Genomic DNA, 26,846 nt, shown 5'->3' on the forward strand with positions numbered 1-26,846 from the left:
CAGTCATCCATTGAGTCTCTCTTGAAAAACTGGATAGATGTGACTTGAATTTCTAATTCTTTTGATTTTCTAGCTTTGTACTAGTGGAAAGCCTAGCATGATGTGATCCTGGCAATGCAAATAATAAAAAGGAAAGGAGAAACTATCTTAGCTTTTTTAAAAAGTAAAGCAAACTCTCCAGTTTTACACATGGAAAACACGTATCCTTCTTTAAAATCTTGCACAGTATGTTCATCTCCTCACCCTTTACATTAGCAGCTGCAGATTGCACACAGCAATGCTTGCAGAACTCAGGCCTAAGCATTTAAGAGGTTGCTGCAGATCTTGTCTGATCTGTTAGTTTCTTATATGAATTTTTTTCCATATGATGTGCTGGGAGTTCTTTGACGTCAAATATATGTCAGTTTTCTGTGTTGGAGATATTACTAGTTTCTGTGAGCCCAGTGGGAAATACAAGGTATTGCCTAACTCAGTGGTGGTCTCTTTTGGATGTAATGTTATTTTTTTTAGTAACATTTTTAGTAGTGTTCTTTTTTCAGCCTTTATTAATAATATTTTGGCTTCAATTCACCATTAATTATATGGCTTTAAGAATGTGATGATGTTGGCAAACAATAGTTAAAATTATTTTGTAGACCCAAATCTGGAGTATTTTGAGTCTTGTCAACGTGTTTATCTCTTTCAGAGGATGATTATATTACTTTTTCCCTAGAAGAGGGACAAGTGTTAATTCATAACCGATAAAATATTATTTTATAATAATTATCTTTAAGTTATAAGGTATTACAAGATGGTGATCTAATATAGTTTCTAAAGATCCTGGTGTAAGTTAAACATGTTACTCAAAGGGAGTAACCACAGTAAGTAGGTAGAGACACTTCAGAGGCAAGCAATACTCGCCTCCATACCATCAGGCACTGCTGGGACATCTTGGAGTCAGAGCTTCTCGTGGGAATGTTGAAGCTTGGCTGCTTCCCTGTATTTCATATACTTCTGCAAAGGAGAACATTTTTTATAATTCCTGAGACTGAGCTGAGTTGGCTTTTACTCTGCTACTCTGCCTCTGGGTAATCCACCTCATTCAAGCTCTTCCCAATAAATGTACTAGCTCCCTTTTCGTATGCAGGGGTTGCACCAAGCAGCAGAGGTGCAGCAGCTCCGATCTGCTGCGGAACGAGCTGCTGAATGGCAACCCCACGTGCTGATGGACCTGACAGAAGACAATTTTTATATGTTGTATTCTGTTGCCATCTTATACTCCTGCCTAAGTGTTAGGCAGCCGTCATCATGTCTTTTAATAAAACAGCCTGTACACCTTAAATTTCAGATAAATTTTACAGTGTGGTGTAATCTGATTTTCTGACTGCTTTTGATTTTATTGTAAGCACAGTGTACTAGAAGATGAGCTATTGTTGCATTATTATGAATGTATGTTGCCTTCTCTTTCCGCATGTTCTTGCATGAGTCTCATACTGTTAGATCGTTTAACAAAGAATATCAGATAAGAAGGCTAGATAAAGTAGAAACTAAAGGCAATTAAAAATGCATTTGCTGCATAAAGTGAGAACCGTGCCTCACCAGAATGCAGAAGCGTGCTTTCTACCTTAATCAGTTTCATGGAAAGTAAAATGAAGCTTTTTGGTGGAAATGTCACTTGTCCAGAGTAAGGATGAATAAGCCAAAGAGAGAGCACAGTCTGACAGTTTTAATCCTGAATTTCCCAATATAAGACCGATCAGTTCTTTCTCAAACACTGTGTTAGACTTCTGCCTACCACCTGGATCCTGGAATAACTTCAAGGCAGTGCAGCTCACTGCTTGCAGATGGGAAATCGGAAGGTCATCATGTGTATTGAAAACAATCCAGACGTTTGAACTTGCAGCTTTTATGACCTTTTACAGACTTCTTATGGGAACACAAATACGCTGTCAGATTGGTTTGGGCCTGATCAGGACTGGAATTCAGAGGGTGGAGAGAAGGAAGGAAAAATGCAATTATATCTCTTGATTTGATGTTAAACCAGTGACATTTTAAAGGCAACTGGGCTGGCAGTTGCCAACCTGTTGTTGTGAGCTATTCTGAGGCAGAAGCTCCACAGTGAAGGTCACTGTGCTGGAAGCAGAGATGTGAACATTTTAGCGTCTCTCGCTTTTTGTTTGTTTGTTTACATCCAAGATTTGCTTCTGCCCCTCACCTATTTTCTAAAGATAATACAGCTTTCAGAAGCCAGTCAGCATGCGATCAGCATATTCAGGTTCCTGGGGAGGCACCCTGAGACCCAGAGTTTGCTTGATCGCTGCCTGTGAGCTGCAGCACTGCCTGCTCCACCCCAGCAGTGGAGGGCCAGGACTGTCCTCTATGATCACAGAGTCATTTGCAAAAGCATTTGCTTTCTGTTAGTAGGAGCAAAACTGGCCCCTGTGAAAACATGTCAGTCTAATGAGAAAAATGAGAAAAAAAAACTGACAAAAATCTGAGAACAGAGTGCTGAACAGGACTTATTTCTGCCAGAGGATTTAGGGCAGAGATGAACGTTGCTTAAATATGGCAGCAATACCGTGTCATGTCGAGTATGTTACAGCGCTTTTACACCGACTCAAAGTAAATGTCTCATCACATATGCTTTGTGTGTGTAAAGTTGGATATTTTTGCAGCTTTCTCCTTCTCAAAGGTGACCTGCACTATTTTAATTTCTGAATGGATTAACTCCAAACAGCAGGGTATGAATTAAAGGCTCCTCAAGCAGCCATTAGAAAGTATTTTGGTTATTCAAATAATGGAGTTGCTAGTCATTTTAAAAAATTACAGGGAGAAATGTTCTTAAATGTCATCAGCTACACAGTGCTGGAATTGCTTATGGGATTTCATGAGTTGCTATAAAACATGGTCCAGCAACAGCAAAAGCCATCTCCCATTACCAGTCCTGTAAAGGCTCAGTGTCTGCTTAAAGTGCCAGATACTCATCCACTGTTAATCGCCATCACCTCCTGAGGTCAGTGATGCTCCTGCATTTCGTATCAAAGGAGGATTTGGCTAACAATGGAATATGAGAATGGGACTAAGAGATGACAAAGACGATTGTCCCTTCAGGAGGAATTCTGCTGGTTTCATCCAATGGTCCCTCCAGACTCCTTCTGGCTTCCCTGGTAAGGTGCTCAGGAGCCAGGAAGGGGACTTCAGAGCTTCTCTCTGCCACCACCTCCTCAGGGATGGCTTAGGGATGAGGTCACATGGAAAAAGTGATGAAGAGTCCTGTTGCCAGAACAAATGCTGCTATATTTTGGCTTATCCTACAGCAGAGAGAATCTTCTCTACTAAAATCTGATTTGGAAGTGGAAAGCTATGGAAATGCCATAGGATTTCTCCAAAAAAACAACCGATTTGAGTTTGCCTAGGTGTAAAATACTGTTACCTATCTGCCATGCAGCTTAATGTAATATCTGAGTGACAGTTACAGCAAAAAAAGCACCTGAATAGTTTCCCTGATTTCACTGAGAATTAATCGCTGGTGTGGATGATGCTGCAGGATCAGCAACTGCAAAGGGAGCTTCTCCCTGTGATAGTCACCTGTTCAGGGTATGAGTGCGGCAGGTGATAGCTTCTGTGCTGTAGAAGTCCCTTTTGCTGGCAGGATTGAATCAATAAATGGCTTCAAATGTTGTTATGATCCTAAGAGCAAAATGATTTGCACAGAATACTTGCTAGTCAGTGTAGAGCACAATAGTCCCCCATTATAATTTTAGTAGAAGAGGAGAACATAGTCTCGTTATTACTCTAACTTGACTGTGAAAAACATGCTTGTATTCCTAATTCCTTACTTTAATTGAATACAAAGATATCAGTGCTTCGGTGTTCAGCTGCTACATATAAAATCAAATTTGGTGGGTAGTAAATACAGTAGAACTGAAGGTTTAATGTTTTTAAATTGAGGGACACATTTAAGCTAAAACTGTCTTCACTTCAGCAACACTATTACTACAATAACCACCTTAGATTTATTAAAATAGAACTAAGTTTAAATGCATTTGCCTTTCCTTTTCATTTTTATTACATATTTTTTATATCTAAGAAATAAAACTCACTTAACATGAACTGCATATTTTTACATTCCAAGCCTTTATAAATTTCAGAAGAAATTTTTAAACATCATTTTTAATAAAAGCTTAAGTAAAAGTTTTTAAAATATGATTTATCACTTGTAATTTGATATAAAAATGACCTCTGGTTTGATTCTGTTTATCCATCAGGAATTTTCTAATCAATCCTGCTGTGGAGGGCACAAAGGAGTGGAGCTGCCTCGCTAGCAGAGGACCCAGCTAACCCATTCTGGGGATTTGACTGAAAGACTGCTGCTGCTGAGCAGAGAGGCTGCTGGATCTACTGCCTCAGGTATGCCTGCCATGGTTGCCTTTCCCTGCCTGCACGTGGCCTGGTAGGTGAAGCGCTGCACGAGGACTCTGGCAAGGTGAAGCGCTGCACGAGGACTCTGGCAAGGTGGTAATGAAACTCACTGCCATACTACATGGCTTAAGGCCATATGTGAAAAGAAATAATGGTGTTTACTGCATGAAGCACACTGAGCTTTGGGGTGGCAAAGCAAAGCGTAAGTGATTATTAGACTATTTGATTAAATGGTATTTAATAGTTATTACAATAAAAGCTTTTATGATTGGCAGGGGCTGACTCCACCTGCCTGGGGAGCTGGGCTCTGCCGCTGGCAGGATTCAGGCTGGCAGGATTTAGGCTCCCAGTAAAGACTATGGAGAAAGGCACAGAGTTGTGTTAGTTGTCATAGACCTACCAGAGGACTGTCACAGGATTTAAATCATTATATAATTGGTAGGAATGGCTGAAAATGCTCTGAAGAAAAAAACTGCCAACAGGAAATACTGATTTAATGCAGTTTCAGTGCATTTCAGGATCATGTGAATTTTACTGAAACTTCCTGGTGGAAACCATGCGGGTGGGTTTTCCAAGCTGGGAGCCAGCAGCTGGCAGGACCCGACCGCAGGAGCCTCCAGCAGTCTGTGTGGCCGGACAGGGTGTTAGCTGGGAAGCTACATACTAGCACCCATTTAAAAACCGGTCAGATTTAGTTGTTGAAAAAGTGAATGTTTCTAAATAATTAGTTCCATGGAAATCTTCACGTATCCAGCTTTGCATTCTGGTACAGAATGAAACCATTAAAAATATAAAGGAAATTTTCTGTGGATTGTAACACACCCTTCCCATGCTATCCCAGTGATTAAATGAAGTTGTGGCTGAACAAAATGATGACTTTTAATGGAATTTCAGGAAAAAAAAGGCAAATATTTTAGAAAGGCACCTCAAATTTATTGAAATACAGCTCCCTTACATTACCTATTGCAAAAATCAAACTCTGCTTGTGATTGTAATTCACTGTAATGACTTTACTGACTTTACTTTTGAGCACTTCTGTTTTTTAATTGGGACATTTTCCTGAGAAACAGCTGATCCACAGAAACATTTTATGATACTGTATTCTAAATCAGTAGTGGAGGGGGGGTCCTTGATGCATTTTAACAAGTAACAAGCATATAGTGAGTTTGGAAGCCTGACAGCAACTGAACAATCAACTCTGGGCACGCACCCCCGGAGGAGACCCGGACCTGGATCAGGATGCGCAAAAAGCAGTTCATTGCTCTGCATTCGCCAGCTTCACCGGTAGGTCTGGAGCGAGTCCGGGATCCCGGGAAAGGCGGGAGGCCCCCGTACGGGCTGCCGCCGAGGCGGAACTGCACGGACGGTGCCCGCAGCGCAGGGGGATGGAGGAGGCGGCAGGGGCGGCGGCGAGCGGCCGCGCCAGGCGGGGCCCTCCCGCGGTGGGCGGAGCGGTGCGCGGAGGCGGGGGCCGGCCCCGCGGGTGCAGCTGCGGCCGGGGCCGCTGGTTGCCCGGGAGGGGAGCGGCGGGCTGGGACGTGCCGGCGCGTCTCCTCCGCGCAGGGCCAGAGCCCGGACCGCGGCGGGAACACGCCGGGCGCTCCCCGGGCTCGGGGAGAGGAGGCTCGTCCCTGCCGCCTCGCTGGACCTTCCGCGGGCTCCGAGAGCAGCCTGGGCAGTGTGATGGCTCTCGGAGGGGAGCCCGGCCTCGCCGCCTCGCTTGCGGGCAGCAGGAGCCCCCACGCAGCGCAGGGCAGTTGAATCCCGCCCGCGGCGGAGCAGAGAACCGGGACCAGATTTACTGCTTCATTCCCAGGAACGTCGCTTCCACCTGCGAGCGAGTTTGAGCAGCCGGCTGTGGATTTTGTATTTGCTTTCCCACAAACCAAGGTTAGTCGGGTGGCTTTGGCTTTTTGGGAAGGAGCCCTGACCCAGCCCCGCTGTGTGCGATGGATTGAGGCGTGCCCGGCTGCGCCCCGAGCCCGGCCCCCGCCCGCAGCCCACATAGATGAGATGGAAAATCGGGGGCTCCTCTGCACCCTCTGTTACCTGATGTTCAACGCACCTCTGCTGTTCATCGTCACCGGTGAGTAGGAAACTTCTGCCTCTTCCCGCGGTGAGCTGCCGCTCCGGACACAACTTGGCGGCGGGGCTGCGGTGCGGCGGGGATCGCCGCCCTGGCCGCAGCGGAGCTCCAGCCGCTGCGCTCCCGCCGGCAGCTGCTCCCAGCCCCGTCCTGCCCGCCGCTCTTTCCTGTGGAAGTGCCGGTGGCTGGGGGCAGGGAGCGCTGCCCGGGGAGGGCTCCCGCAGAACAAGGTGGCACTGTTGGGGCCGCAGCTGCCGGCAGCGCGGGCTCGGCGCCTCGCAGGCACCGGAGCGGAGCGGGGCGCAGCCCGGGACAGTCCCCGCGCCGGATCTGGGGAGGGGGCAGTGGGACACTGGTGCCCCTGTATCCAGCCCAGAGCTTTCCTGGGAGGACGAGGGGTTTTTAAGATCCTCTTCAAACTTTCCGCTGACGCCGCGGCCCCAGGCTGCGGGGTGGCGGGGACCGGCTCGGCCCTGCCCCGCGTGCACAGTCCTGGATGCTCCGCATATCCTGCGCTCACCGGACTCCAGGAAACCCGTGTCTCGGTCAGCGCCTAGCCCTTGAACTGAAATGGCTCACATTATACTGAAAAAAACTGATCTTGTCTTTTAACCTCTCCCGTTAACCAGCCCTTGTAACTCTGTCTTCCCCTCCCAGCTACCTTTACTGAAGTTCCCAAAGATGTGACTGTTAGGGAGGGAGATGATATTGAGATGCCTTGTGCTTTCCGAGCCAGCGGATCCACCTCTTACTCCTTGGAAATCCAGTGGTGGTACCTTAAAGAGCCAGCCAGAGAACTTGCACACGAATTAGCCATCAGTGTCCCCGGCAGCAGGAGCAAGGTAATACTGTGCTATGGAGATATATCTGTTCATTGAGTGCAACATGCTCAGAGGGTGATCAAAATAAACTCAGCAGTCCCAGAGAGGAGAGCAGTCTACCCAGTGCCAGTGAGCGGTTGGAAGCACCAGCGTCCCCAGGCTCTCCCTGGGATGGAGGAGGACAGGGCATGCACTATGGGGGACTTCTCCTCAGGAAAAAAAGTCAGTGCTTTAAGGATTGTAAATAGAAAATTGTAAATGTCCTGCTGCAAAATGAGCAATGAGGACCCAGGAGAGGCAGCCAAAACCAGCTGTAGTATGAAATGGGGATAAGAAAAAAACAGTGCTTCTGTGGGCTAAGCTAGGAATTGCTGTAAAAGGAGGGAGAGCCTCTGTTGCTCACTGCTAGAGCAGAGAAAGGCATGAGGGATACACCTCTCTCTGTTGGTACGTTAACTACATATCAGTCTGCATATACAAATGCACACAGTTTCTTGGGGTGTATGTACATACCTGTGTCTGTATCTGGAGCTGAGCAAGACATTTTCAGACAGTCAGATGTAGTAATTAAAATGCATGAAGCAGAGTTAAATCTTGCGTGTCCTTTCCCCTCCCCCTAGCAAGCTGCCTGGCGTGAGGGTAGGCTCTAGTCTAATTTTTTCAGCTGCATTTCCCCAACATAAGCCAGTTCATTCTGCAGCCTCCCCACAGTTTGTTGGTGCCAAACGGGGCTGTACAAGGAATGGGGTAGAGCAGGATTTCCAGGCCGTGTTGCCCTACTGTGTGGGGCCCATCATCCTTCCCATCCCCTCAGCCCCTGTGCCGGCAGGGTTCCCTGCGGCTGCCTCCGTGCCTGTGCCAGCTCCCCTCTCTGTGGCATGCTTGTTTTCCCGCAGAGCTCAAATAGAGATGCAGAGCATATAGACACTGAGCTAATGCGATGCCGCCTAGCTGGGGAAAGTGTAAGTCAGTTGTCAGACAGGGAAATAAATCGCTTGGATTTAAATGTCTTCTTTAACCTTATAAAAACCGTGAGTTGCTTTTACAATAAATGATAACAGGGCATGCCTGGAGAATGATGACCGTCTCCCTGGGAGGCGCATCAGTGAGATCTGAGGCATCACTTAGGTTTACAGTAGTTGGCTGGAGACAAAAAAATAACAAGTATGAAACCTGCCGAGTGATACCTGCTCCCAGGATGCTCAGGACCAAAGCTCTGCCCTGAGCAGTGCGGGATCCAGCCTGCCCAAGCACTTCACTGCTGTGCTAACGCTGCTGGTAAAGCATCTTCGCCGGTGTCTGTCAGTGCCTGTGAGCAGCACAGCATGCAACAAGCATTTCTTTGGCTGCTGTTCGCACCCTTGGTGAAGGCAACACTTCTGTGGGCACCACAGGAGCTTTAGCAAAACAGTCCCCCTGCCAGCTGAGCACTGGTTTGCTGCCTTCCCCATTGCCTGGGGAACTCCCCTCAGCCACACACAGACTGTGTGAATGGCAAGTGGAGAAAGTTGCATCTGTCCTCGTGCTGTCCTTGCACTGGGGTGCGAATATGAGCATCTTGTTGATGTGCTGGCAGAGCTGAGTCTAATCTCCCTTTTTTCCTATTCTTTTAGGTAACAAATAAGGATGCAACCAAAATCAGCGTAAGTGCAGCTCGAGCTGGGTGGTGCACAGCCCTCCTCCCATACAAGTGGGATTTACTGCATGCCCCCCTCCTTTCCTGACACACGAATGCAGCTGGTCTCACTGGCAGCCCTGCTCCTGCAGCACGGCGGGAGTGTGGCACGTTTCCCCTCCTCGGTGTGCCGTGGCTTGGTCGAAACGTTACCATCTGTTGCTGGTTTAGCAGTCACGTCTCATTCCTCGCAAATCGAGAGGAGGTGATGTTTGCCTTACAGCCCTTCCTCAGCCACGTTTGAAAAGGACTGTGGGCCAGATCAGGAGAGAAGTTCGCTTTTTTCCCTGCCCTCTGCAAACGCCAGTCGCCTGCGGCGACCGCCTTCTCTCCCCGTCCTGCAGGAAACGAGCCCCTTTCCCGTTGCTGCGGGCCCGGCATTGCCGCTGCCCCAGTGCGGCGGCCGCTGGCGCCCGCCGGCCCCTCTCCGCGGTGCTGAGGCGCGGCTGGGGCCGTTCCCTCCCGCCCGCGGCCCGCTCCGGGGCTGCAGGGCACGGCCTGGGGCTCGTCTGGGTGGCACTGCACGCAGCGGGGCGGGGACCCCCGGCGTGCTGGGCTTTCCCCGCGTGTTGGGTGCGGGCTGGAGGCTGCCCAGCACCCGGGACAGCTGCGGGGCTCCGTGCGGGAGTGGGCAGGGGGAGAGGGGACCCCCAGACCAGGGGCGGGCACGCAGGAGGGGTGGCAGAGCGCTCGTGGTGAGGGGTGCGTGGGGGTGATGGGGAGCAGGGGCTGATTCTGGATGGCTCCTTGGGACCCCGAAGCGGGGCTTTAACAGAGAGGTGCTGGGCTTAAATGCCCGGTGCCCTGGCTTTGGGGGGGGGGGGGGGGATTAGCCCCGGTTCGGTGATCTTGACGGCAAAAGACACGTACCTGACGCGAGGGCGAGCTGTGCCGGGGCCGCACCGGGGGGAGCAGGGTGGCTGCTAGGGAAGGGGAAGGCGGCGGGGCCGGCGGCCGCTGCTGAGGCGGCGCCCGGCGGTGCGCTCTCTTGCAGACGGTCCGCGTCCAGGGCAACGACATCTCGCACCGGCTGCGGCTCTCGGGGGTGCGGCGGCAGGACGAGGGCGTCTACGAGTGCCGCGTGGCGGACTACAGCGACGACGAGACGCAGGAGCACAAGGCCCAGGCGCTGCTGCGCGTCCTCTCCCGCTTCGCGCCGCCCGACGTGCAGGCGGCCGAGGCGGTCTCGCACATCCAGAGCGGCGCGGCCCCGCGCCGCCACGGCCCCGCCGCCCGGCCCACGCCGCCGCCCGGCCCCGGCAAGCGCCCGCCGCCGCCCCCGGCCGAGGGGGGTGCCACCGCCAGCGCCACTGCCACCGCCTCGGCGGCCGCCGCAGCCTCCTCGGCCTCGCCGCCGCCCGGGCAGGCCGCCATCCTCCGCCAGCAGCACGGGTCAGGTAGGGCGCGGGGGGCGGCCCTCTGCCCCGCCCGGCCGTGGCTCCCTTGGTCCCGCTGTTCGTTTGGGGTCGGGCAATGCCACCCTGCTCTGTCACGGGCGGGACTGGCGCTGAGGTGCTAAAGCTACATAGTCGCACCGGGTCTGTAAGTGAATGTACTTAAACTATCCCAAAAGCCCGGGCCGGCGCCCTGCCTTGCCAGAGGTCAGCACAGAGGCGTGGGGCTGAGGGCAGGGCTGGGACCCTGCCTCCTTTAGGTCGGTGCTATGGGGGGCCCCACTTTCGGAGTCCCCCTTGCAGCTTTTAGGAGGTGATGGTTGAAACAGTGGCTGCAGCTTCAAGTGAGAGAAATGCTATGGCTGTTCTGCAGAGAATTTAAATCAGTGAGCGGTTACAGGGGTGGTCACCCTGGGCAGGCACGGGGCCCATGCGGAGCAGGGTGCAGGGTCAGAAGGGAAATGCCAACTGCTGTGTAATGAGCTCCACATTTGAATTACTGATAGGATAAGAATTGGAGATACTATGCTCTATGATGGTTTGCAAATGTAAACATTGTGCTAATACTGATTGTCTATCAGTTAATACTGTATTAAGTTACTAATGCCACATTACCATATTACAGCTAGTCGGAGGCCATTGTAGGACAAAAAACACAGCGTCTTAAATCTGCTTTGCAAAGGTATTTCAAGCCGTGTGGTGCTGCTCTGGCTGGGCTTTAGCTCCCCTCTCAGCCACTGTCACTTGGCTAGTGTTGAAGAAATGTCTTAGCCAAGTTATCCATGGAAGAAGGGAAACAATTTTATGCCACTGACTGTGCAGGGAAAGCCCTGAGCTCCCCTCTCTGCTGAGTCTTTTCTGACGCAGATTCATAATCCTCTCGCAGGTATGTTCACACTTCTTCCTGACACCTCTTCACACTCTCAGGGCAAATGGCTGCAGGTTTTGGCTTGCAGTAACAGAAATCAGTTGTATATGGGTCACTGTGACCTGCTAGTTCTTTACAGGTGCTGTGTTTTCTCTGGCTGCTAGTTTTCACTGTTTTCTGAATAATTTAGTTTTTTTCTCATATAGAAGTATGTGTGAAAACTAGGGTTTACTTCTTATCATTCCTAAGACTAATATGGCTGTTCACTGGTGTCTAGTGGAAGACAAAGTGGTAACTCCTGAGGTCTCACTACAGGAGCCTGTGGGCATATAAAAAAGTTCCGTTTGCTTTTGCTGAATTCACTGACCACAAGAAATTAAACTGAACACCATAATGCTCCGATCTGTTGTTTTCCTGTTGGAAAGATCTGCTTTCCTCCTAGGAGCCTGGGACTGGTGGTTGTTTTCGTGTTTCCTCTTTCCACTCACCCACAGTGAGAATTCTTGCAATGTTTTCCACGCCAACAACAGAAGTTAGGTTTGGGATTCCCAGCACTGTGCGCCCTGCCTACTGAACCCAGCACTTACGTGGCACATATGAACTGAAAACAGGACAATGGAGGTGCAGTGGGCTCAGTTCCATCTCAACAGATGGATGTGAGTGTGTGCTGCCAAGAGAGCATGTCACGTATGTCTGTTAGGGCAAGACCCCCTGCCCAGATCATCTAAACTGCTGTCTGTCCTGATTTTTTATATGTCTGTGGCTTGGGGATGTGGCACTGCTGCGTCATTTCTAGGCGGGATTAAATTCTGAAAATAAAATATAAGCATTGTGGCCAGCAGTGGAGATAATGATTTAAATCGGTGAAAAAGGTAGTGGAATGTAGAAAAATATTTTGTGGGGATCTCCAGATGGAGACTGATGCTAAGAGGGCTACAAAACAGGCTAAACCAAACTTTCCTGCTGTGACATCTCCCTGTGCACGCTGCTGCCTGTGAACAGTGCCATGCCGTGGCACCTTCCGTTCCGGGAGAAAGCTGAGGTCAGTGTAGAGAGCACAGGGCTCCAGTTCTTGTTGATAGTGCTGACTGAATAAGGTATGAACCAGCAACTGCTTTTGTCTCCATCTGAGGGAGGCAACTAATTTTGTATTTTGGTATGGTCCTCTGTAAAAATAATGTCTTTTTACTCTGCTTGAATCAAGACCCCCTGAATAACAGGCTTCTACTTGGTTTATTGTCATTTCCATACCTGTGGCAGTTTGGAGCTACCTGTAATTACTTATCAATAAAACATCAGCCACGGCATGGCTCAGGAGATCAGCAGCTGAAAGACTTGGCCCTCTAAGACCAGAACCAGAACTGTCTGAGACTTGTTACCATGAGATGTCTCTCTGGTTGCTTTTGTGAAGCAGATTGCTGGTGGCCGTCCCAGTCCCCACCACGGGCGGATTTTAGAAAGACTGTCTGGGCCAGGCACTTAGTGTGAAGTCGAGAGAGCCAGCTTGGTGTAGAGGCAGGAAATGGATTTATCTCCCCTAGACGTGAAGTGTTGCTCCCTACCCAGAATAAAGGCATGTGGATAAAATACTAACATGGAAGTCAGTGTGATGAGGACTTGCAGGGATATCGCCTACTTTTGTGAGGAAATTGAAGACTCAGGTCTCCAGTGCTGTCACTCGGGTTGGATAAGCACTAAACTTTCTTCAGAATGTCTTAAAAGAAAATTATATCCTTGAGCTTCAGAGTTTCCCATTTGTATGTTAAAGTGGTATTCTTTAGAGCTGTTTTAGATACAGTATTATTTTTCTCCTTAAAGAATGCAGTCTCTTTATAGGAAATATTTTTTTCTCTTTTTTTACCTCTGTAAACTAGAAGCCCTGTTTTGAATCCACCCCCTCAAGGCAGTGTTGCAGCTGGTTTTCCACACAGTAGGGCCATCAAATCAAACTAAACCTTTGTTCACATAGGGTGCATAATGCTGCAGACCTAACCCTCTGTTGCTGTATGAATTATATATATGCATAGTAGCATAATACATACACTTCATTATCCTATTTCAAGCTCTGTAACACACATACAGATACTTGCACCAAATCTGTGTGTAATAATTGAATCATCTAATACATTTACTCTCAAAAGTCTTTAGCATTTGTAAGTCTTTTCATTGTACACAGGGATATTTCCTCTGTATAAAAGCAGAAGTGTGCTCAAACAATGCATTTGCCATCAGTGGTTAAGAAACACCCTCATTTAGTCCCCTGGAGAGCTCTGCCTAAAAACTGATGGCACGGCGCTAGCTACAGTGTCCTGCGTGAATTGGGTTCTAATCCTATTTTCCTTGCAATAGATATCATCCCAATATGTTCAGTGTAGTGAGACAGGGCCTCTATGTGCTTGTATTCCAATAAATGTGATTATAGATCAAATGCTGCTTTCAGATGTGCCTGCAGGGCTCTCGTTGACTTCAGCTGGAGTCCCAGTCATGCACTGTGGAAAAATGTGATTCTTTACATCTTCTAGTTGAACCGAAACATGAACTTATTAGAATAAATGTGTCTGTTACTGAAATTCTCTAAAGAGCATAGAGTCTCATCTGACAAACAAGGTATAAATAGAAAATCCATAGTTTTGGACGTGTAATCTGGAATTGTATTTGGTAGAAATTTGTGATCAGCATTATGGTATATAAGGGAATAGATCCAATGTAACAGAAAAATTGCCTAATATGCCAGAAATATTAGCTACTCAAAGAGAATTTTGTCTGTAATGTTTAAACTACCATATAAAAACTTAGTCTCGTAAGAGTCAAAAATATTACTGCTTGTCTTGCCAGTAAGGTAGAATGAAGTAGAAACTGAGAATATGTTACTTACGCTGCAAGGAGGCCAAGATCTGCTGGTAAGATCATTGGTTGTAATACTATCGGAGAAGTTGTTGCTGCCCATGTGAGTCTAAATGAAAGTAATATTTAGCTTTCAGTTTAAATACTTCTATGTAAATAGAACCTTTTGCCGTAGGAAAGAAATCAGAGTGAGCAAGTGAAAGAGTGCATACAGTGTTAATGTGTTTGGAAGGGTTCCTGGTTTTTACTGGGTAAGTAGGGGGGATATAGGAGCATCACTGAGCAAGACACACAGTGTCTGTCCCGGAAAGCTTGTAGTCCAAATGGATGAGACGGACAAATGGCAGGGAGAGCGAAGACCGACTTTGTTGAGTGTATGGCAGCTGTGAAATCAAATATGAAAACTTGATTTCAAATCTTTTAGATTTAAGTCCAGTGCCTTAGTCATGAGACTAACTTTGTCATCTGATAGGTGAAGTAATAAACAAGGATCTTATATTGACCTTCTTGGAGGCAAACTGGCTGTATTATATTCTACCAAACAGTCTCCAAAATGAGTGCCCGTGTGTTGGCTTGGGGGCAATTTTTAGTTTAACTTCTGAACAAAATGTAGATCAGACATTGCAGCTTCTAAAATCCCTTTTATTTGTTTGATCTCTAGCCTCAAAGCTCTGAAGTGAAAGCTTTAAATAAAATAAACAAAGATGGGAGTATGAAACAAGAAACTGTGCTTCATTATGCTTAGAGTGCTGTAGGAAGGACACAGAGAGACTCGTGTTACGTAGAGATGAAGTGTTCACAGCAAGGAAGAAAGTAAGTCTTCATTTCACGCCTATCCCCCTCTCCCCCCCACAAAGCCTTTTATGTCTGAGTCAGAAGGAGGTCTGCTTGTGGGCTACATGGCCTGAGATAATAAAGCACCAGGTCTGAATCCTGCAGTCTCTGTGCATACGCAGCTCCCGGTGGTGCTCTTAAGAGCAGTACATGCACAAAGTCAACCTGTGGCAACCTACCTGGAGGCAGGAGACCATGTGGGAGAGTCCTAGATCTTCATCGTGCACTGGGAAGCAGAAGGTATTTTTTTGCAGATTAGAGACAGGGAAGTAAATGCGCAGACAGTTTTCTTGAGTGTAACGAGCTGTGGCTGGTTAGAGGGCCTCTGTTTGGAGGGGTTGTGGTTGAGTTTGGATTAACTTTGGGTAAGGGTTTGGGTCTAGGGCTCTCCTGGCTTTGTCAGAATTTGAATGACTCTGCATGCTAATTTGAGAAACAGCCCATGGAGCTCGTTTATCTTTGATAGATGGGCGTTACACAACACAGCAAGAAAGGAAAGGCTCTCCATGTTGCTGTTCAGCTTAGGCTCCCTAACTTTCCAGCTCGGTAATGTCTGGGTCTACTTCACTCTCACTGTGCTTGTTATGAGACCATATATGAGCTCACATTCTGTTGTTATTTGTAGTTAAATGCAACCTGGGTCACATCACATTTTCCTTTACATTAAATAAAGTAGCAAGACAGAGGCCATAACTGAATTATCAGGCTGACCTCCTAAATGTCACTGGATAATAAACATGCAAAAAGAATTCTCATTAAATACACATCACTAGCACTTTAATATCTAGGCAAATTAGACTGCTTTGGGGACAAGTGAGGTCAAATATCTTCTTTTGTGTGTGTGTAATGCGGCTTAATTCTCAAACTGGACAAAAGCACGAACTGCAGTACTGTGTCACCTCATTACCGAGGGCAGAAACAAGCTGTGCCAGGGTGTTTTTGTACTGTGGAAATGCAATTTATTTGAGTAACCTCCTTTTAGCGGTTCTTGCTTGTTCCCCGGAGGACAGACAAAACTGTACTAACCTATTCTACTAAAGCCTGTGTGGTGTCCTTGAAGAAATGTGAATATTAGTTGAACTTCTTTAATATCTTTAAGTTATAGATGAAAAAATGTTTTAAAAAAATATTGCTGAACACAATGAAAGGGGTATTCCAGGTCTTTCTAGTGACTGTGGAAGCTGTACCTGACATTGGTCTAGATTTCTATACGAGATTGATTCATTAGCGAGAGAAAATTAGAAATTTGTGTGAGGGAAGATCGAGTGCACCCATGCGTCTTTGTGTGTGAACAAACAGCACTTTGGGCAGGAATATACATGTACTGCTAGTTCTTTATGTACGGTTTCAATAGGTACTTTGCAAAATGGAGTCTTAGTTTGCAGTACCAGCTAACTTAGTCTGTATATTTTACCAGAGGCAGATAATTGTTACATGTTCCCCACCTCTGCTATACTGATGCAGCTTTACTGATGTATAAAGTAACACTTGAACTGTGTTGTGGATTATATAGTTCCCCAATACTTTCAGTTGTATACTTAGCAGTCATAGCAGAAAGAAGCGTCAAGACAATCTTACTGGTACTAGTTTTGAGAAGGATAGTAGTAGTGGTGGTCTGTAGTTGGAAAGCAAGCATAAAGTGGGATCTGCCGGGACGTGAATCGTACAGGAGTCCTGTGAAGAAGGTGTTTCTTCTCTACATAACAGGGCCTGACAGGACTGCGCTGCTAATGAGAGGTTTGGTTTGGGGTTTGATTTAGCTCTGCTAAAGCAGTGGGAACACTGGCAGGTTCCCTATTGCTGCTTACTATGTGTTTTTTTGAAATTAGATAATGGCAGAGCAGTCCCATATGTCAATAATAAACCATTCAAGGAGGTTTGTATTGGAAAAAATGGGGTTGTCAGCAGCGTGGTATTATTTGTCACAACAGCGGTTAACAACCCAGTATTTTATATTGCTAGGCTGCTATCAGTTGGGAGGCAATTTTATTAACTGGAAAGAAGAGCAGTTTGGCAGAGCAGCAACTGTGCTCTGTGGAGAAGTCAGTGTGATCACAGTGCACAGATTGTTGTGCCGTGGCTGGAGAAGGGAGCTGTGCTAACCAAGCTTACGTAGGACGTCAGGTAGTTGCTGTAATATCTGGTCTTACCCTGCATTTGCGTGGTTGTGACTAGGAAGCAGAGCGTCCTTGTTGTGTGTGCTAGGAGCGGCTGCTAACTTCGAAATGAGGCAGAGCACAGTTAGTAAGTCCTAATGAACATGATCTTCTATGTATGTCTGTCGCTTTATTGGTCATGTGTAAAATTCACCAAACTGGTATAATTAGAACTACTTTACTACTTTATAAATTTTTAAATTGGCGTTCTAATCTGAGTCCCTCTCACACCGGGGAGCTGGACCCTTCACATGTAAAGAGGGCACTGAGGAATATCCCATGTCTGTGGTTTTTCCAAATAACCCCTTGCTGGCTTATTCTGTGAAGTTTGGCCTCCCTTAGATCTAGGGCACGGCAATATCTTTAGTCAGCTAATATCTAGCAAATATCAATCATTGGAAAGGTTTGGAGAGTCTGTGTATTTGTAGGTCACTCCCAAAATATTGCTGTTTGTTTATAGCAAAAAGGTGATCCTTTCTTTATGTAAATCACAGGCTCTGCTTTTTTTCAGGCACATACTCCCAATACAGCCATTTTCCTTGTGTCATCATGTACTCTGCTAGTGCACTTAGCTCGGTTCTTTAAGTATGGACAGGATAGGGTTATTTTTCAAAAAAATCCTTAGATAATCTGCACTCGGATCGGCTTAACTTTAGTAATTCTGATTGGAGTGATAATTACAACTACATTGGCAGCTTGCTCCTAATCCTTGATCAAGTCAAAAATACTCTAATAGACAGTGAAGTGAGAACCACAGTGTGTTGTTCTTTACTTCTGGGTTGCAAATATTTACAACTTGTATCAGTTACAGAATGTGAAATCTGCGGTTCCGTCCAGTGTGACTTTTATTGCAAGTCTTTTCCGAAAGTGTCGACTTAGGGAATTGTGTGACCATATCTAGCTTGCCTGCTTTTTGCAATGTGGCTTTTTAGTCCTCCTGCTTATAATGAAAACCTTGAGAATATGGCCCAAACTCACTTCAAAGCTCAGTAACTGAAAGCCTGCTACCAGGATTCTTCATTGCCTCATGACTGGTTAGTTTGAGTTGTGCTTTTTGCTATTTGTGTGTATCAATGGGCTGTGGACTTGCTCACGTAGTGGTACTGAAGAAGGACGTGTAGGGCTGGATGCTCATTTACCACCTGAACTACCAGTAATGTAGTTAGTTATTTTTCTATCTGTTTTAGTTCAAAATTAATTTCCCACCAAATCAAATTACAAAGAATTTTGTATCTCTCATTATTCAAGTGTCAAGGAGTGAATTAATGGTGCTTGGTTTTATTAAGTGGAACTGCAGAAAATTCTGGAAATGAGATAAATCCATAGTTCCATGGTTTGGGTCTCTCTAATAAGATATTTGGTGAGGAGAGATCACCTCACAGATACCAAAGCAGCAATGTGTTTATCGGAATGTACTACAAAGTAGAGGTCTCAAAAGAGTAAAGTTACTGACTTATTTAAATGTAGAACAATATAAAGTATTTAAGCTGTATAATCTCTATAGAATGAGTGACTTTTTAAGTATTCAGGATACGTTTCTATTGCACATTGACCCTGTCTATAGCAGTGTTTCCTTTTGGAGGTTGTTACAAATTAGTGTTGGTGTTTTCTTGAAGCATGTACTGGTGTTTTCTTGAAGTTTTTCCTTAATTTCTCCAAGAGTGGATATTTGGAGTGGTAGGGTGGTTTGTTTGGCTGTCTCCAGTTGAGGACAGATCCCAAGAGCAGCCCCTCAAGGGGCTCCATGTGAATCAGCTCAGCTTCTGCTCTGCTGGGCTTTCTGGGGGCACCACCTTCTCTCAGTAAAGCAGTTTTCATAGTCAAATGCGGTGCCTAGCAGGGGAGTGAGGCTTTCAGTAAGGCTGCTGACTGCTCCATACGTATTTGGCTACCACAGAAGGCAAGTGGGTATACTGAGGGAGAATGTTCCAACTGTTCCCCATATTGTGTGTCCCTACTTCTTGTAACTTTAGTGGGAGATGAGTTTTCACCAGCCTATTAACAATGAAACTGTGTATTTTTCTGGTAACCTAAAAAGCAGAAATATTTTTGATAAAGGTAGAAGCATTTCTTGCTCTCTACCCGACACGCACTTCCATACGTGCATCAAATCCACTGGTTTAACTGCCCCTCTTCCTGTTTATTAGTAGCCGTGTTTAATACAAAAATGTCTTTCCGCGCAGACCCGTGGGAACTGTCGAACTGGGTCAGATCAATTGTCCATCTAATCCTGTAGCTTATGTCTGGTAATGTCCTTACGATCTAGGAGAAAAAGGGAAGAGCCTCTGTGGAGGGTAATTGAGCACGTGACAGATCTGTGTACCATATGCATGTTTGGAAGGGATCGTTAGTCCTCATATTTTGAGAACATTTTGGCCTTAATGAGTCTCATTTGAAATGCGCTCTAATGTGATCTGTAATCCACCTCAATAATTGCAAGTGCCTTAAGAAACACATACCCAACTCCTCTACCAGTTCCTGTGTCTGTCCTATCCCACAGGCACTCACACAGATTGACTGCCAGCAAAGCACTGCAGTACTTCAGCAAATCGACACTGCAGAAGGAATCTTTTTCTTTTCTTATCTTCGTATCAGAACCAAACTTTTCTTTCTGCACCATTTCCTTGCATGACTACCTCTCTGCCATCCAGTTCGTTTGTTTTCTCATCTGTCCGTAACTATATGACGTACATGACCCATTTTTCATAGAATATGCTAAAACAGGCACTACACAGTATTCAGGAGCGGTTAGCCATGCTGTAGTTTTCTTTCTCAAAGTGGGAGTTAAGCATGTCAGTTGAAATGCTCAGGGAGCTGGAAGATGCTGCTTCTCAAGAAAACAAGGTTCTGCTGGTCTCCTTAACAGTGCCTTCATGCCTCTCACTATGCTGCAGTTCCCGTGCCTTCCCTGCCACCCGTGCTGTGGATTACCACTGAAACACCAGTCTCCTGTCCTATATGGGCTTTTTTGGATGTAACATCAAGAACAATCAAAATTAAGAACCGGGCTGCTACAAAGAATTGGATTTTTCTCAAATACACATACTTATTTTTCTACCTATGCTGGAAATTTGCATTGTGCTGCCCTGTGTGCAGCCTCTGTAGAGTTAGCAAGCCTTACGTTCTACCACACCTCTCTGTTCAGTCACATGAGGTCAGCCCAGCATGTAAATAGATACAGGTATGGACAAGTCAAACACGGTCATTTCAGGAGTGCTAAATACTCCAAATGCAAATGGAATCTTATTTGAAATACTAAAACTTGTTGAGTTTCCAAAATCAGGATAGGAGTGGCTTTCAGTTACCCTTGTTACGTGATATTTTGGCAATTCACTTCTAAACATAGGCCTGAACATAGCAGTGGATATCTTAAGAGAGACAGTAGACAGTAGGTCTCTTAAGAGAGAAGGTAAACAGTGAAACTCAGGTGTTAATTGAGAAGACCTAAAATGATGACACAGTTTTACAAAGCTGTGGCCAGTGTCTCCTGGCCAGTAAAACTGGTTTCAGTTTCCAGGAGAGTTTGAGGCTACAATGTGGCTAAGGAAAGTGAAACATGGGCATTTTCAGGAAGGGTGTGGAGGGTAGTTTGGATAGTTTTTACCCAGCTGAGTGAGAAGATTTACTCTTGACCTTAAAAACTTTGATGGATGAAGGAGGAAAGCAGAATCACTAGCTGATACCTGCATGGTTGTGTAGAAATAAAAACGTGCTGACTTCTATGAGGCATTTTTTTTGAGATGAGTTATGGAAAGCTGTTCCAAAATTCAGTGAATCATAAATAAAAATGTGTAGTGGGTGGAAAACTAATTTTGTCATCGTGCCTTCTAGGCAGGTTCAGTGGTGAGCAGATCCCATGCAGTTGCTTATAAATATGCGGGAATCACCATTGCCAAACTTAGCAACACCAAAAGGCAGCTCAGGAGCTGTTTCTCGTTGTGCCTAGGCATGATGTTTCACAGCCAGTTCAAAGCCAGGAGCAAGGGGGACCCCATAGTTCAGTATTTTTGCATAGGTGCCCATAGTACCACATAAGTCTTTTAACAAGAGCACTTCACCTTACATACAGTGCTCTAGGGTTTAGCTGGGAGCGTGCTGAAGTTAGCACAGGCTCTGGATACGCTTCTGCACGCCATCCTGGAGAATTAGCACTTGGTGAGGAGCAGGAAGTTTAAGGCACCAGTTACAAGCCTTTAAAAAACACCGACAGCAAAAATGCACTGTGTGGATTGTGCTGCAAGCATTTAAGAGTGGAAGAAGGATTTATGCAGCTTATAAGATCATGTCTCAGACTGTGGAGTAATTCTGATGTGGTGTAGCTTATTTTCTCTTCAGTTCAGTAAGTGTATAGTGACTTTAGTAATGGTGTCTTTTTTAATTAAAAACTTCTAAGAAGCTTTTAGATCTGAAGTTTGGTAAATTCCCTTCAATTCAGTAGAAGTGCTCTAAATGTGTGTCAGTGAGAGAGAATTTGTTTTATCTAGGAGGTTATTGCCTGTAATGATCCTTGACCAACAACCCATATAAACCCCTATTTTTTCCATAGATACAAGATAGTAGGAGCAGTTTCTCTAAGAATATGTCTCAAGCACACTCTAAAGGTTCTGGACTGAGAGAGTAAATCAATCTATATGGTCAGTTTGATCCCTCACCTCTTAATGAAATGCTGGCTTTGAGAGTTTTAATTGAACATTGTTCTGTAAGGAAACACGCTGAGGCTAACAGGTCACTGCATAAAAGCCAGTGCAGAGAAATGTCTCGTGATGCTGCCAACTGGGGTCCCAGCTCCACCATGAACAGGCAGTCAGATTTTAGATGTTATCTCATCTTTCAAGGAAAATAGGCTACTGATGTCTTTCAGCTTTTTATTATATGGGCCACTGCATTTTACCACCATCTCAGAAAGAGACATCAAGGGACTTTTCAGATTCTTTCTAGGAAGAAAAATAGGAAACTGCTGGAAACTGTGGGTTTTGGCCACTGGTTAAATATAGCTTGTAAAAGAATCATCCCATTTTTTCCATGCGTCGCAAGTCACTTGGTTAATTAATGTTTGTTTTCAATTGGATGAACTGTTTTAGGTCAAACTTTGATGAATGCTGGCACAAAACAAATTATTAAATAGAAAACTACAGCAAAACATTATTATGTTGTAAATCAAAAAGAAGGATGAGTGATGCCAGAGAGCAATTCACCATACACGAACAGAACAATTTGTTATTGTTCTGCTTAGTGGTAGACTTTCCCTTTAAGCCATGTGCAAATAAATCATTTAAAAGCAAAATTTTAAATCAATGTAGTGATAAATAAGCTTGCAATAACAAAACATCTAATGAATATTCAAAATATAAATGAAATGTTTTCTTGTGCCTGTAGTTTGTAAGTAATTGTGTGCTCCTGATTTAAAGTCTCTGGATAGAAACTTTCTGTTCTCACGTCTGGGTCCATCGCATGTCCAGGTCCTAGTGGGCAAGATCATGTTCTGTTTGTTTACATCTACAACTGTAGCAATTTATTAAGTAAACATCAAGACTTCCATTACTGCAGTAAAAGCGGAATTGAGGACACTAAGTCCAGCTTGTTTATAAACAATACTACCTCTGATGAAAAGGGTTCAGGTTAACTAAACAAGGGAAATGACTGGAAATTATATTTCCAGCCTGCTTATGTTCAGAGGGAGGAATATTCTGAAGTTCTGTGTATGTATCTGCTTCTACTGCCTGAAGTCTTAGAGCAGAATAACACTGAATCAGTGTGAAAGAAAAGCAGCTTGTATTTGGTATTCAGTAAGAATAATTGCTTTCAAATAATTTTTTAAAAATATATTTTATTTAACTGCTGAGATTCTATTAACAGACTCTGAACTCATGTTCTGCTGTCAAATTAAGAAGATGGAGAATGTAAGTTAAAAACAACGGCAGTTTCTACAAGAGGAAAAGACAAAAAATTTGGACTGTTGCATTAATTCACAGTTCTGCATTGAGATTTAAACTAAAACTAGTACATAAAGGTAAAACTGGCATAGGAATGATTTTGGTAAGCAGGCACACAGCTACTGCCTGGAGTTGTGGCTAATACTGCTTTCCATTCAAAATAGAACCATCCTGACCTGGTGTCCTTTGCAGCCCTTCAGTGCGATGGTTGGAAGAGCGCTCGAGCTCCATGAGCGCGTTTCTCCGGGTTGAGTTCTTCAGCGTTCCCAGAGGGATCCCCCCCTTACAGGAGTGCAGCTTGCTTGCTGAGTACCTGCCAGCATCTCCTCAAACTCGAGTCCTGTTCCTTGAAAGAACAGTTCAGTCTTGGCAGGGAAAAATGGGTTCACACTACCCTCAGGTTTGAGCATAATAAATACCCAAGGCCAGATCTGCACCGCAGTGGTGGGCAGGTGGGGAACTGGCACAAATTCGGCACCTGTCAGCTGTGTGCAGCCGCCAGGAGTGTTGGCTGTTGCCAGGCTGCCCTTGCTATGCCCTGGCACAGGGGACGGTGATAGCACATGGGGACCATCCTGGGCTGGTGTTCTTGCAGCTGTGCCATGTCCCAGAAGTGAGAAGAGCCATCTGACAGCTCGGAAATGGGGATGGGCTGACTGGAAGTATGGGTCTGTTGTGCCAATGACTGCCATTTGTGAATAAGCAGTCAGGCTTTGGGTATGACACAGCATGTCAGGCTCAGAGATGGACAGAAAAGAGGAGGGGGTTACCTTTAGCCTTTCCAGTCAGCAAGCTGTTTTGTGTTGCTGCTGTAGGTAGGTTTGTTGTTAGGGTTTTATCCTGGCTAAAACTGTAGGATATAATGTATCTGTGAATTGACTGTATATTTTTTTAAGAGAACAGTGGGACCTGCTGGAGGGAGGTCCCTAAGGCTGGGGAATGGCGGTCACAGCCCTGTTTGCTCCCAGGCTGGCACAGAGGCTGGGAAGTCTGGCAGCGCTGGCATCAGCACAGGCGGGGCTCCCGCTGCCCTCACCCTCTCAGCGCAGGAAGGGGGATTGCTTGTCCTGCCTGCAGGTCTCCAGGGGCAGACCTTGCTTGCACCTCGGCCCTGCAAGGCTGGTTCCTGGGGCAGGGAAGGGAAGTCCGAGCTTGTGAGGCGTTGCTGCCTCAGAGCAGCACAAACATTTGGGGCTGGTGATTGTCTGTCCCGTGTGCTGGACGGGAACCTGAGCTTTAGCAGCTGTTGTGCACTTTCCTGCACACATTTCTAGTGTCTTTTTTGCAAGAATTTTACGAGTTACTCCTTTAGTTACCTGAGTTAATTGTGTTTGTTAATGATTTTCAGCTTTAAAAAGAAAAATCCTGTATTCATCTTAATGCCTTGCTGTTGCTATGTAGGCGGTCCTTAGCCATGTGTTTGTGCATGCAAGAATTTAATTAAAACCTTAATAACTAAATAATCTCCACACGGTCTAGGTGTCTATGAGATAGCACTATGGGGACATGTCTTGAGTTCCTCAGTTGCACACCACATTACAATGAACTATTTTTTGATATTGGCTAATAATACTCTAGCTTTGCTGGTGAGGTATATATAGATTACGAGGCAGCCTGAACAGCGAGCCCAAGAGCAGTGGTTTACTCAGGAACTGTTCTAGGTATTTCCTTTGATCATGCCACAGCTGAGAGAGAGACTCACGTCTCCTAGAGACCAAGACTAAAGTATTTGCATTAGGGTGCAGGAAGTGAGTTTCCTAAACAGAAGTGGCCTGATTCCTTTTTCAGAGATACTGAACACGAAAAACTTTTTTTAAAAGCTTTCACGCTTTGCAAATTGGCTCTGACAGTCACTGTTCTGGGCAGCTGCCAGTATTTTGGGCATTGATTACTCCTGTACGTAGGGTGTTCAGCACTGATGAAGCCTCTCCCTGGGTGCCTCCATGCACTCCAGCTGCAGGGCAAAGCTCCAGTGGGGATCCTGCTTTTGCATTCACCCCTGTGGACCTGTCCCATGGCCATGCAAGACATCAGCCCTGCATTGTCATGTTACAGTGTTGGTGACAACTGCACACGCTGGTCCATGTCATGGCTTTGGAAAGGTGTTGTCCATTGGCACTTGGGACCCAAACAGCTGCTGCTGCGGGCCAGTCCAGCCTTGTTTGCGTGGGCTCAGCAGGGGCTTGGGGAGTGAAAGGCAGTGATCTCTTGTCCTGCAGCAGTGGCATAGGCTGCACCAGGACAGCAGGACTTCTCCGTAGGAAGGGGCTGTTCTCGCCCTTGCCTGGCAGCAGAGCAGTGACCCGTTTCAGAGATGGAGCAGCCCCAGCACCCTACGCCATGCCTGCATGTCCTGCTGTCCTGGCAGAGCATGGCCAAGGGACCTCAGCCCCACAGCTCAGCCCTCCCACGCAAGGGAGAGGGGCCAGACAGTGGTGGCACACAGTGAATTCCTCTCTTTTTAGGTAACTAGAAAATTAAAAAACTGAACAAGTGTCTTAGTGTAAGTGGATGCGAGGCAGGGACAGCCTTGTTAGCTGCAGTGCGGGCATGGATGCCACTTCTCGCTGCGAGCGAAGGCATCGGTGTCTGCCCCTGCCCAGGGAGAGCTGCGTCCTCCTACAGCTGTGAGGGCACAGGCACCTGCTTTCCCGTGATGGCATGTGGAGAACTATGGTGCCGCATAAGCTCACCTCATAGGAGCGGGAGCAGTCCTGCCCTCCCTGGGTTTGGACGGGATGACTGTAACAGATGTGTTCCACATCTGACCTCTGGTTTCCTGTAGCTCCTGTGCACATTTTTAATTTAAAATTCTGCTCTTTTCCTATAAAAGGTAAAGAAGATGTCAAGGTCTTACTGTTCCCATTCCAAATTAAATGGGTTCATGTCCTGTTAATCAAGGAGTACAGCTGCAGCATTTGTCATTTCCCTTTAAAGTAATGGGTGGTTGATACCTGTCATTTCTCAAGAAACTATATACCAGATTAAGGTGTATTTATAGAAATCTCAGTTGCTGGTAACTTAGCTGAAGCCAAGTTTAGGCATAGCATTAGTAATGCATAATGAAATGACCTAAGTGGAGTTAGATTTGGGAGGGGGAAGAGAAAGCTATTTGAGTTGGATAGCTGAGGATGCTGTTTTACTATTAAAATCAAGCTTCTGACCCCTGGCTCTGAAGTGATAAAAATAAATCTTCCTGTATTTCTCTTCTGCATTTAATCTTTTATATTGGAAAAGATAAAGAATAAAATCTCTTCCTCTCCCTTGTCTCTCTCTTTTCTAGGTACAGGACCTATTTATGCTACAGACCCACTCCTATATATGTCCCTGTTAATACTGCATAAGCTTGTACATCTATTAGTAAACTACTGACGGACTACTTCCTCCGCTCCTCCGCAGCCAAACAAAAAGGAACCTATTTAAAAATAGAACAAACCCCTGACAAAAAAGTACCTACAGTTTTAAAGATGGACAGAAAGAGACTGAAAGAAGCATGAGAAATTCTACATGGGGGGAAAACCATATTTTTGGGGATGCCACAGAAAGTAAACCATATAAAATAATGCATCTAGTTTCCACACTATGCTGTAAAGCCCTGCTCTGTGCATGGCACTTATGATTTCTCTATTTTAATGTAATATTTTTTCTTTTCTAAACCCTTCTTCTGGCTCTTCATTTTGCACGAACTGTTGAGCAGTTATCTTTATAACAATATGTAAAGATGTTGGGTTAAAGCCCTTCCTAAGAAAGGAAATATTTTTAGTAGATTATTGTGTTTAGGTTTTTTGGATTTCCTTTTTCTTTTTTAATTAAATTATTTCTTTTGGAGACATT

At 45.8% G+C, this 26,846-nt stretch overlaps 1 protein-coding gene and 1 long non-coding RNA gene across 6 annotated transcripts in view; one reads left to right on the forward strand and one right to left on the reverse strand.

The window, feature by feature from the left end:
- The first annotated feature begins 6,163 nt into the window (after positions 1 to 6,163).
- Positions 6,164 to 26,820, forward strand: VSTM2B (V-set and transmembrane domain containing 2B). The gene is made up of 5 exons (XM_068411091.1): positions 6,164 to 6,487; positions 7,145 to 7,329; positions 8,922 to 8,951; positions 9,978 to 10,380; positions 26,296 to 26,820. Exons 1-5 carry the CDS (start codon positions 6,415 to 6,417, stop codon positions 26,382 to 26,384), a joined length of 780 nt encoding a protein of 259 aa, XP_068267192.1. The 5' UTR covers positions 6,164 to 6,414; the 3' UTR covers positions 26,385 to 26,820.
- The window catches only part of LOC137669163 (uncharacterized), a 45,033-nt gene continuing 41,109 nt past the window's right edge, over positions 22,923 to 26,846 (reverse strand). For 3 of the 5 annotated variants that reach the window (XR_011049061.1, XR_011049060.1, XR_011049065.1), the window contains one exon: positions 22,923 to 25,836. This is a non-coding gene — a long non-coding RNA (uncharacterized lncRNA). The remainder of the gene's footprint in view (positions 25,837 to 26,846) is intronic. The other 2 variants (XR_011049062.1, XR_011049064.1) reach the window with 2 other exon arrangements.

Source organism: Nyctibius grandis, chromosome 12 (genome assembly GCF_013368605.1).
Source record: "Nyctibius grandis isolate bNycGra1 chromosome 12, bNycGra1.pri, whole genome shotgun sequence".
NCBI classification, from domain to species: domain Eukaryota; kingdom Metazoa; phylum Chordata; class Aves; order Nyctibiiformes; family Nyctibiidae; genus Nyctibius; species Nyctibius grandis.

Excerpts from the sequence above, each read along its gene's own strand:
- VSTM2B (XM_068411091.1), top strand. The coding sequence starts at position 6,415 with ATGGAAAATCGGGGGCTCCTCTGCACCCTCTGTTACCTGATGTTCAAC. Across the intron at positions 8,952-9,977 it reads AGGATGCAACCAAAATCAGC|ACGGTCCGCGTCCAGGGCAA; the intron begins GTAAGTGCAGCT and ends GCTCTCTTGCAG. Across the intron at positions 10,381-26,295 it reads CCGCCAGCAGCACGGGTCAG|GTACAGGACCTATTTATGCT; the intron begins GTAGGGCGCGGG and ends TCTCTTTTCTAG.